This window comes from Podarcis liolepis (genome assembly GCF_965112155.1).
Source record: "Podarcis liolepis genome assembly, chromosome: 3".
In the NCBI taxonomy this organism is placed as follows: Eukaryota; Metazoa; Chordata; class Lepidosauria; order Squamata; family Lacertidae; genus Podarcis; species Podarcis liolepis.
The window spans coordinates 93,149,766-93,161,750 of NC_139557.1; the positions used below are offsets into that span (position 1 = coordinate 93,149,766).

Consider the following 11,985-nt stretch of genomic DNA (forward strand, 5'->3'; position numbering starts at 1 on the left):
CAACATACTTTAAAAACAGTTTAATATCTAAGAAGTCAGCAAAAGAGAACTGAAAAGAATGGTGTGCACTTTAGCTGAAGTAAAACATACTTTACTGTGCTCAATTGCAGCTCATGTGAGATTTTTAAAAATCCGTTCTGAAACATATTTTTGTTAGCTAGACACAATTGAAAATTTGGCAATAGAAAGAAACTGAAAGGATCAATCTGGTTGCATTGATTTAGGCAATCATATTTTCAGTTCCTTTCATCTTTGATACTGATTAAGGACTAAGAAGCTGTGCCCCTCAGCAGCTTCCCCATGGCTGATTTCACATGGTGGTGTTAACCTTGAAGTGGAGATAAGAGGTACCTTTAAAAATAGGTGCCAACTAAGGCTTTTGCACTAAAGGCATTCTTTGGACTATTGAACTTGCACTGGTCCTGATCATTTCTGCTTCTTGTGCTGGGGACAGCTTTGGGACATTTAGGCAGTTTGAATCTGTGTACCCAGTGCTCAAAAAAACCCTTTGGCTAGAAGACCCCTTTAAAAAGTATTTTAAAATAGTGCATTGTATTAGCAAGTGCCATACACAGAGATATGTACAACTCTCCACGTGAGAAGCAGGGGCAGAGGGTACCGGAGGTCTTGCAGAATGAAATCCAGAATGATTCCAACTGCAAATAAGGACAGGAAGTAGCACATTTGTTTTCCATTTCACACCTCTCATATTTCCTGCGAAAACTTTTTAACAAGTCCTAACTAAACAGATGATCAAATCTGAAAAAGAACAGTTTTTGAAGATGATCTATGTTTTTGCAAGAGAGATCAGCTCACACATTGGGTTGTTGTTGTTGTTTTAAATGTACACAGTGTTTTAGAGAGGGACATGTGACTGAAGTGGAGATCAAGGCAGGTGAGTGCCTAGTGGTAAGAGCACAGCCTTCCAGAGACATAGCCTTACATTTCTCTTTCAGCTTCTCCACCCCCGGTGTCTATCTCCGTGGTGCTGAGTTCCTCTTCTTTTCCTTTGCCTCCTGCTTTCATCTCCACAGATACTGTTGTGGTGGCATTTGCAAGCAGGCAGTTGTTATAGTTACTTGCTTAATTGCAAAGAAAACCTCAGTGGCTGAGGGAGTCAGAGCTCTCTTGCCCTTCAAATTCCCTGAGCTGCTTTGACGGGGGGGGGGGGGGAATTAAGTGGGTGTGTAAGTGTGTCTTTTATATCCTCATCTTTTAAAGGTGAAAGTGCTGAAAGATACGTGAAAATCAGTGTCAATGCATTTTAGAAAATGTGGACAGGACAAATCTCAACTTGGGGAAAAGATGATCAGAACGTAATGCGCTATTTTACATCTGAATAACACTAAAAACTCATCAGGAAGTATTTTATTGAGAAAAATCTGTAATGGTGTTGGATAGCACTAAAACTGTAGTATGTATAGAGCTTTGGTTCTAACTTGGACCCTTTTGCACTGCAGTCTGGAATCCCTGGACATAGGGTGTGGGAGAAATTACTCCTTGATTACAAATATCTAATGGGCTGCCACATGGAAGATGGAGCAAGCTTGTTTTCTTCTGCTCTGGAGGGTAGAACCCAAACCAATGGCTTCAGCTTATGAGAAAGGAGATTCTGACTCAGAATCAGGAAGAAGTTTCTGACGGTAAGAGCTATTTGACAATGGTATGGACTCCCTAAGGAGGTGGAGGAGTCTCCTTCCTTGGAGGTTTTTAAGCAGAGTTTGGATGGCCATCTGTCGTAGATGCTTTAGCTGAGATTCCTGCATTGCAGGGAGTTGGGCTAGATGATGCTTGAAGTCCCTTCCAACTCTACATTTCTACAATTCTATATCTCATACATACAATCCTCCTAACAGACAGTGTTCCTAATGGCATAGAATACAGTCCATACATAGCAGAGACACACAGCAGCAGCAAACTTCTGTCTGGCATGATATGGTCATTTCGCTGACACATGTTGCTGTGGATATCTAATAACGACAAAGATGTACATTCAGCATCTAGTAGGCATGGACTATTTCATCCAGCCCAGACACCAAAGCTTTGCATAACTACTATATCTGTATTTACTGATGTAAATAAAAATACATTAAAATGTAAAATATGAGTATATTCTTCTCTAGGTTGAGTCAAAGACAAACACTAGTCAATCTTCTACATGAATACCAATATTTGATTGTCCTGCTTTTGCCAACCAAGCCAACAACAGCTCATACTTATCAGAATCTTCTACCTTTGTCAAAATTCCCTTAACACAGGTACCCAGGTTTCTTGGGGCATAGTGTCTGACAACCAGGACACAATAAACTCTTATATGAAAGAATACACAGGTCCTAAGCAGAGCGTATTAAACTTAACTACCAATATGTTCTCTGTGTAGCGCAGGGGCAGCTAGCATGGTGACCTCCAGATGTTGCTGGACTCAGCTCCCATCAGCCCCAGCAAGCATGACCAACTAGCAAGGGTGCAGTCCAACATGTCAAGGGCCCCCCAAACATGTCTATCTACCCCGATCTAGCACACAAGAAGGAAAATAGCAAGCAGACCACTACCAAATCAGGAAAATAGCTGACCACCCCCATTAAAGAAACCTAGAACAAGTACGGAATGCCATGGTTTCCTCGCTAACACAAACATGTACTTTCTCACTCCATAAACTCCATGACAAGCATTTTCGTGTAAGCCACTTACCAAATGGAACCAGAATTTCCCATAAAACTGAGTCATGTGAATATATAAAGAGATTTCACTTTATGTATAAAGTGAATATATAAAGAGCCAGGGTTCATCAAAGCATAGCACCACAACCTTACTTAAATGCTGTGGCACAATCCTGTGAATGTGAACAACACTTGACCATGTGTGGAAATATCAACACCATCTGACCATGTGCAGATTGCCTCATGAGTAAATAACTACTGTACAATCCATATCAATGCAATTAGAGAGGCATTGTGGGGTCACAATTCAGACCAATAACTAAATAAAATAACATTGTCCATGTTGTTTTATTAACCCCAATGGATATTACTTTGCTTTTTTCTTTTTCAATGATTCATTCAGTACTGCAGATGACAACAATGTGCCAGGCAATCAAGGAACAGACTTCCATTCACTATGGTGAATGTGATGACACCCTCTGCTGATCAGGAGAAGCCAATAGCCTTCCTTGGAGCTGTAGCAGTAGGCAGGGATCACCCCAACACATTTGCAGTGATTCCATCCCCCTCCCCAGCTTCAAGGTAGGAAGGAAGGCCAGAGGACTTATTTTATCTATTCATTCATTCATTGCAACATTTATAACCCACACTTTCCGTCTCAAGCAGGTATGTTCAAAGTAGCGAACAAAAACAACTTTGGGATCTGTGTTGCCAATAGAGCAGCTAAATCAACAACCTGGCTATTCTTTCCTGTGCCAAACAGAGGGGAACAGGGGACTGCCCTTTAAGAGGTGCAATGCAAGGTTAATGACCCGGGAAGGGTAAGTAAGGGCTTAACAGCCACATCTTCGGCTACCGATGCCAGCCAAACCTGTAGAGCTCTGTATGAGTGAATGTACTGAGAGAAATATATATTTAGAAGTGCTATTTTTAAAAAGCATCTCATCTTATTTATGATAAATAGATAGCTGTTTAGATAGGAGATTCTGATGGGGAAGAATTTCTGATGACCAATCAAAAACAGTACTTCCATCAAATGTTGATGCCTGTGTCTTTAGATAACAGACTCTGAGAGCCCAACCTGACAAGACTTTAGAGTTCTGTGATTCGATCTTCCATCTCTTTTTAATTTATTCCAAAAGAAGCCAGGGGGGATTAGATCAGGATGACAGTGTTGAGGGATGGGACTTAATCCTCCTGCCCATCATTTTGCTCATCTAAATTCCCCCCTCCAGCTGATACTTCCCTCATTAGGGCTGCTGTTGAAAGAAATTAAAAGAGACAAGAGATGCAATTATGGATCTCCAAGGACTCATCTACTTCATCCCTTATAGGCAAGAGGATATTCTGAAGGCCTGGACCTCAAGAACAGCATCCCATCAAAAGGTGGCATCTATGCATCTGTGCTTTCAGGTAGAAGATTCCCAAGAGCAAATTTCTGATTACCTGACAATCAAGAACAACATGTTTTGAATAAGTACATAGCTATGTTTTCAGATGTTGGATAAGGGTTTTTATGTCCTGGTTGTCAAAACAAGCACCCTAACAAATTTGGGTCCTTACATTCAGGAAATATTATGCATCCCCACCCCTGGATTTGAGAAGGTGGTACTTATCCGAGTGAATCTGCTTGATAAAGATAACTATTTCCCAAAACATTTTTTAAAAATCTAATTTAACTACCCATGAATCAGCTATATAAAAAGATGGTTTTCCAGATGGAGGAGCAGGCTGAAAACCAGTCTGAACAAAACATACCTTGTCTAATTTTGCTTTGTTACCATTGGACACTTCTGTCTAGTTTTTCTGAATCTTGTCTAGCCTCTAGCGTATCCATTTGACTATAGCACACTCTGGCACAGAGAAGGAGCTGCAGGTGATATCAAGTGAAGATTGCTAATGAATACTACTAGTATCTGATGCTTAGTACAACAAGAGGAAAGCCCACGTTGTGGGTGGAAATTTCAAGGAGGAGGAATGTAGCATTTATTATTTGCTACGTTCATTTCTGACCCTTCTTCCAAGGAACAAGGATAACATAGGCAACTCTCTTCTTTTCCCCATATTATCATCACATATACCCTGTGAAATATGATAGGCTGAGAGATAGTGGATTGCCCAAGGTCACCTTGTGAACTTCATGGCTTAGTGGGGATTCGAACCAGATCTTCACAGTCCTAGTCCCTAACTACACCACAATGGCTCTCCTGACTTGATCATCATAAAATCCTATCAGTAAGGCAATTTGACAAGTTGTTTCCCCAACCCTCCCTCCACACACCTCCTTTCAAATGTGTGACATATTTTGTGGACTGCTCCTGACTTTCTACCAAGTAGCTGAGTAACTTGTCTGGCAAAGTATACAACTTTTTAGCCATTGGGAAAAGCCGAACTCGTGAGGCAGGGGCTGAAAATAAACCTGATAAATGTGTCGTTCACAAATAAGATCACTTAATTTGTCTACACCTGATTAGTGACAATAAGTGTTCAGATTCAAATAATGAAGGTGGGGTGCAACAAGGTTACACCTGGTAGCTACACCGACACACGTTTGCCACATTTCCTGTCAGCCGTACTTCTAGCGCCAGTGTAAAGGACATGCATATACATACAGGTAGCTGCATACGGGTCCTCTCTATACAAATCAGAATTGTAACTGGCCAGGATTCCCATTCACGTATGATATCTATGGGCATATATCTGTGCAAATGCAAGTCACCTTCATACTGACTCAATGAACACCCATTAGGGCAAGGGTTATTATTATATTTATTTATATCCTGCCTTTTTCCTGGATCTGGACCCAGTGGTCCGTGAGCATCATTCAGGTGGTCCATGGCATGTCCGCATTACATATTCACATTGACTTTAATTGTATTTTAATTGCTTCTTTTATTTCTTATATTGTATATCATTCAGTATCTAGAATAGCACATTACAATTGCTACAGAAGGCAGAAAAATCATTAAGTGGTCCACCAAGACTAAGGTTACCAGATTTTTTTCAATGAATCCGGGGACACTTTTCAACTTCAGTAGGAATGATAGGATTTTGTCAGGGGACTGATTTGTAAATCCGGGGACTGTGCCCGGGAAACGGAGACGTCTGGTAAACTTAACCAAGACCATCACCAATGTTCAAGTGGTCTGGGGGTGGGGGACATGCTTGGGAACCGCACTGCATTTGGAGATGCAGCTAGCCTGTGTAATTCCACTACCCCTTGCATCCAGTCACTGGAAATGGGGGGCGGGAGCTTCTGTACACCCCTGACAACCAGCACCTGGATGTGTCAGTTGTCCCTATTGGAAAGCATTGCCCATGAGGTGATGTTAAAAGCTGTAGCCTTTGCTCTCCCAGATGTTCCAGTCATGAAGGGATAAGCATGTCTTGCACAAACCAGCCTTCCTCTGGAAATTTTTGGACTACAACTTCCATCGTCCCTGGCCATCGGCAACATTGGCCAGGGCTGATGGGAGATAGGATTTCCAGATCCTGGAAGCACCAGGTTGACACAAGTGCAAACTATCTACGAGGAACAAGAATAAGGCTTGCATGTGCAGCATACCTTCAAAACTCATCTGGAGCACATTTTGGTCCCTCGAAGAACTCTGGGCGCTGTAGTTTGCTAAGGGTTGCTAGGAACTGAAACTCTGCAAAAGGTAAACGGCAATGCCCTGAATTCTTTGAGGAGAAGAATTCATAGCTGTCAACGTTTCCCTTTTTTTAAAGGGAAATTCCCTTATTCCGAATAGGATTCCTCGCAAGAAAAGGGGAAAGTTGACAGATATGGAAGAATTTGCTTCGAATGTAAGGTTGTTTAAAGAGAAGAGGTGACTGGAAATGGTGGAAAGTAGAATTTGTGTGCGTGTGTGTGTGAGAGAGAGAGAGTAGGGGGAGGATTTGCGGGAAAGAGCTACTCACATGCCAAATAGCGAAGAAGATGAGGGCGGCACACAGGACCAAGGAGAGCATGTAGCAAAAGGCAGCAAACGTGAAGGCCATGGCGGGAGCAGAGGAGCCTGGTGGGACTGGCGCGCATGCACTCAGCCCGGGCAGGAAGGCGCCTCCTCGGGAACTCGAGGCGGGAAGAGCTCCTTCCTCTCGGGAGGCCGCCACAAGCTCACTTCAGAAAACTCCCACCCTGCGCGGGAAACCAGCCCCTCAGCAGGCATCCAGGAGGGGAGCAGCTTTTGAAACCTTCAGGATGGCTGGAAAAAGCTCGCCGGCTCCCGGGAAGGCGGAGAGCGCAAGTGCCCCGTTCTCTCTCACACACACAAACTCGAGTCAAAGTGGGCTAGGCGGAAAAGTCATTCCGGATGAAGAGAAGGTGCCGAAAAAAGGAGGTCCGGCAAGCGGCGAGCACCCCGGGGATCCCAAGCCCAAGTTCCCGGCGCACCCCGGAAAGTGCCATGGCTAGTGGAGGGGGATTTCTTCGGAGCTCCGGGTTTCGCTGCGCCCATAAAAGAAAGGATCTGGACAGAAAGGGAGCGGGATGGAAGCCTCCCTCGATCTTGGTTCTCGCGCTAAGGAGATAGGTTTTTCTCTCTCTCTCGCCTGGAAGCGGCTCTGTGGCGGGGAAGCAACGCGCCTGGGGCTCCCTCGCTTCTTTTCCTCCTTCAGCAGGAGTTCCTTTGTTCCTCAGACCCGCGGCAAAGATTCAGTCGCATCCCCGCCTTCTCTCCATAGTCGACGGGGGTGGAAGAGCCCTCCTTCCTTAGCCGGCTGCAGCAGCTGCTTGTCTTGAAGGGGGGAATAAAGAGAGTCCACCTGCTGCTGCTGCTTCTGGATACAAGGATCTTGGACTCTCTCTCACACACACAAACACACTCATACATACGGATCTCGCTCCTGGCTCGCACCTCCAGCAGCACAAACGAGCCGGCGAGGAGGGGACTTTCTGTGGGCTCCTCCCGCATCGCAGCTTCCTCCTCGCCTTCCCCCTCCAACTTGTGCGCACACACACACACACACGCACTCCCGAGTTGTCGAAAGCCCCGAGGAAACCACGTGGCCGCCCATGCAAGTCCTCTTTCTGGTCGCCTCCCGGTGCCCCACTGCTGGTCTATGCCCAGCTGACCTCGTGCCCAGCTGACCCCCCACATTTCCCACCCGCGCAACTCACCCCAGACTTCATTTGAGAAAGGAGGCATGGGGGGGGGGGTGGACACATTGCAACTTCAAAGCCCATGAGAGCACCGGGAGAAAATCTGTGGTCCTGCAAATGTTGTTGGACTACAGTTCTCACCATCCACGACCACTGGCCATGCCGGCAGGGACTGGTGGGAGTTGGGGGGATGTGGTAGCTCAGTGGTTCTGCTTTGCCTGCAAAAGCCCTAGATTCAATCCCAGCATCTCCAAGTAGAACTGGGAAAGACTCCATGTCTGAAATCTGGGAGAGCTGCTGCCAGTCAGTGTAGTCAATACTGAGCTAGGTGGTGCAATAGCCTCATTCAATATAAGGTAGCTTTTATCTGGAGGGCTAAACCTAGGCGCCGACTCCATGGGGCCTGAGGGGGCCCAAGCCCCCTCAAAAATTCGTTTGGGGGGGCTCCGCCCCCCCAATAATTTAAGAAAATTATTAGGCACCTTGCCAAAAACCGCGCAGGGGACTCCGGCGCGTGCCTCCCAAAGTGACCGGGAGCTCCTGAGAAGGGGCGGGCAGGTCGGTCAGTCAGAGGAAGATTCCCAGTGGCGGGACTTTAGAAAGGAATGGAGCCGCGGGGCCGAGGAACGGCGTATTCGTCGCCGGCGAGGGACCGGGGTGAGGGGAGAATGGAGGGGACAGGAGTTCCCGCCGCCGGAGCGGGGCTTTTTTTCTGGGTTCGGCTAAGGTGACGTTGGTAGGAGGGGGTGGCCGCCTCCCGGCGCGAAGCCTGGGGAGGGCAGGCCGGTTCTTGCATGCAAAAGCACCACTGCCATCCTGCCGCCAGTATGGCCCCCCCCCCAATATTTTTTATAAGTCGGCACCCCTGGGGCTAAAGGTTGCCCCATCTCCCCTCCACTGCAAACTGTTGGAACTGGGGAATCGGGAAAGGCAACTAGATGATGTGGCAGAGACTTAAGGTAGTAAATGATGTACACTTGTGAATTACTTCTCTCCAGCTACCCAGAACGGTCAGGCTACACTGCAAAAGGAAAAACTCATTTATACCCAGTTACAGATAGGTAGCCGTGTTGGTCTGCCATAGTCAAAATAAAAAATTCCTTCCAGTAGCACTTTAAAGACCAACTAAGTTAGTTCTAGTTAACTTGGTACCAAGAACTAACTTAATTGGTCTTTAAGGTGCTACTGGAAGGATTTTTTTTATTTCATTTATACCCATGACTGTGTGCACTGGAGCCTACAACCTGGGAGAGAGGAAAAGGTAACAAATCAGCTAAATTACAGTAGGCTGTGTGCACATTACTGCTTACTCCACCACCATTGCAGTCTGAAACCAAATACACACGACATTAGCCACAATCCATAGGTATCCCGCAGCTTCTTGAGAAATGCTCTTTCCCTTAAACTAGCTTCCAGGTGTTTAGAAAATCGAAGCAATGGTCAAGGTGAGGTGCGTACATTTCAGGCAGCCGTTGTACATGTGCAGAAGACAACTTCAGTGAATTGGAGGTCAGTGAGGGGAAACAAATCGGGTAATGGGCATCTGGGGAAGGCATCCCCACCCCCTCTCTGGTGTGAACAGCAACATAAAAAGGGACTTGGAAGAACAGTAAGAACATACATTTAGAGAAGATTGGAAAATGTTTATTGACTATATGGGAAATCACTGTGTACAGCTGAAAATGCTGGCAGCATTAAGATAAATTCAGCAGTGTAAATAAGTTACGATGGATGTAATAATGGAATACTGAATGGTATAGTTTCTGTAAAATATGCAGGGATTTATGATATATAAAATGAACCATGGAAAGAGAAGAAGGGAAGTCATTGATATCTTAAGGATGTAAAAATGACTACTTTAAATTGTAAAACAGAACATTTAATTAAAATTATATATGGTATATGAAATGCGACTTGAAACACAGCAGCGGGGGGCTGGGACACCCTTGCTGCATTTCAATACCCTAAGATGTACATAGCCTTAGCCCCTGATTGACCCTTAATTTCCTGTGGTCCTCCCCACAGCAAAGTGGTTGTCTTTTTTTTCCAGCCTGCCTCTGCTGAACTGCACTTTATTCTCCATGACAGCTTTATCTTTTACAGACTTCCTTTACTGACCAAGAGGGCTCTCTCTAGGCCTGGGGTGAAAATTATAAGATCAGACCAAATTTTAAATGTAGGGGTTTCTTTTACTAATAGTTTTGAAAAAGTTAGTGTAATATTTATAGGGGATATGTACACAGTTAGTGTAATATTTATAGGGGAGGAAACAGATTTCAGAAGAGCTTAATAGTTAGCCATAACGGCTATTAAGAAAATAACATATGTTGGGGAATGCACCCATCTAAACCTTATTCATTATATTAATGTAATCATTACTGATATATGTCTACCATTTCTCTACTTTAGCCAAGACATAACATACAGGAAGCTGCCTTACACTGAATCAGACCATTGGGCCATCCATCCCAATATTGTAGACACTGACTGGTAGTGGCTCCCCCGGGTTTCAGACACGGGTCTTTCCCATCCTTACCTGGAAATGCATGGGATCAAACCTGGGCCTTTCTGCATGCAAAGCAGGTGCTCAGTTACTAAGCTCTAGCTCTCCCCAAAATACTCCCCCAAACCTAGCAATAAAGTTCTGGCAATAAAGCCATTCCTTTCTTTCAGCTCACTGACAGCTCTGCTTCCAGCCTTCTTGCTTCTTGTTTTAGTTCACTTTGTAACTTCCTTCTTCTGATTTGTATATCTCTCTTTCCTCTGCTTGCTCTGCTTCACCTGCATACACTATTTTAACTCACCCATCCAATGTTCTAGCCAACCAGAAGTGCAGGAGTGTGCAAGTCAGTGACTGAACGCTGTTAGTGGGGAAAAAGAAACAGGAAATTGGGGACAAGTAACTAGATTTCCAAACCCCTCCCTTACATTTCAGTTTCCTTGGTTGATCTTTCTGAATTCCCAGCAAGAACAGCCACCGAACAGAAGGCCACCATTTTGTACCTAAAAGCAAACACAAAATGGCAGGACAGAGTTATGCTTTACGTCAGGCATAGGCGAACTTGGCCCTCCAGATGTTTTGGGACTGCAGTTCCCATCATCCCTGACCACTGGTCCTGTTAGCTAGGGATCATGGGAGTTGTAGTCCCAAAACACCTGGAGGGCCAAGTTCGCCTATGCCTGCTTTACGTTATTGACCTGTGAACTGCAGAGGACTACATTGCAGTAGGGATGTGGTGATGGAGGAACCAGCATAAATGTCTTTGCTAAAAAAATAGAAGAAAAACCATATCCTTTGTTAACTGCTCACAATACTACTGTATTAGAATTATTGCAGAGCCTTAAGATGGTAATCCCTATTCCCTGGGTGGCACAGTGGTCCAAATCACAGACCCTCTGGGGCTTGCTGATCAGAAAGTCGGCAGTTTGAATCCCCGCAGCGGAGTGAGCTCCCATTGCTCTGTCCCAGCTCCTGCCAACCTAGCAGTTCAAAAGCATTCCAGTGCAAATAGATAAATAGGTACTGCTGTGGCAGGAAGGTAAATGGCGTCTGCGTGCACTCTGGGTTCCGTCACAGTGTTTTGTTGTGCCAGAAGCGGTTTTGTTGAAAAGAAGACAAACTTAACATCCCCCTCACCCTGCTTTTCCCCAACATGAAGGCATAGTTCAGGTGTAGACAATAATAGCAAATTTCATACAAGCACTGAAGTGGAAAGAGACTGAAAGCTGCTAATATCAATATAAAGGAAAATGTCAACCCAACCATATATTATGGAATATGGCAGGCACAGTTTGTCCTGTAGTCTTTGTTCATGTGCTAGATGAATGGCCACCAGTCTGCTACAAAAGTCTCTCAGTTTTTGAACTTTACAGTTTCTAGCTATCAATATTCTCGCTGCCAGTAACCAATTGAATGCTTATAAAATAAGCCTTGGTTGTCCCCGCTGAATATACCCAACAATTCTTGTATTATTATTATTATTATTATTATTATTATTATTATTATTATTATTCCTCTTCTATTTGAAAGTTGAAATTCCTAACAATGCTTTAAAAAAAATTATTAAAGATTTTCATGAACTACAAAGAACGTACAATGTCTCTCATTTTTTTTCTTGATCAGGTTACAATCTTTTGGTTACGTTCAAAGTAAAATGTAAAGCAATATGATATCCAAAGGCAGGAGTGGAGGGTGGGAGGTAAACTCTTGACGTTTTGTCA

General features: G+C 44.5%; 1 protein-coding gene across 2 annotated transcripts in view; it reads right to left on the minus strand.

Annotated features, from left to right (window-relative positions):
• The window catches only part of CNIH3 (cornichon family AMPA receptor auxiliary protein 3), a 60,617-nt gene extending 52,883 nt beyond the window's left edge, over nt 1–7,734 (minus strand). The window contains exon 1 of one of the 2 annotated variants that reach the window (XM_083496174.1): nt 6,582–7,734. In XM_083496174.1, coding sequence (XP_083352300.1) covers nt 6,582–6,662 — 81 coding nt within the window. In that variant the 5' untranslated portion in view covers nt 6,663–7,734. The remainder of the gene's footprint in view (nt 1–6,581) is intronic. The other variant, XM_083496175.1, reaches the window with a different exon arrangement.
• Between the last annotated feature and the right edge of the window lie 4,251 nt (nt 7,735–11,985).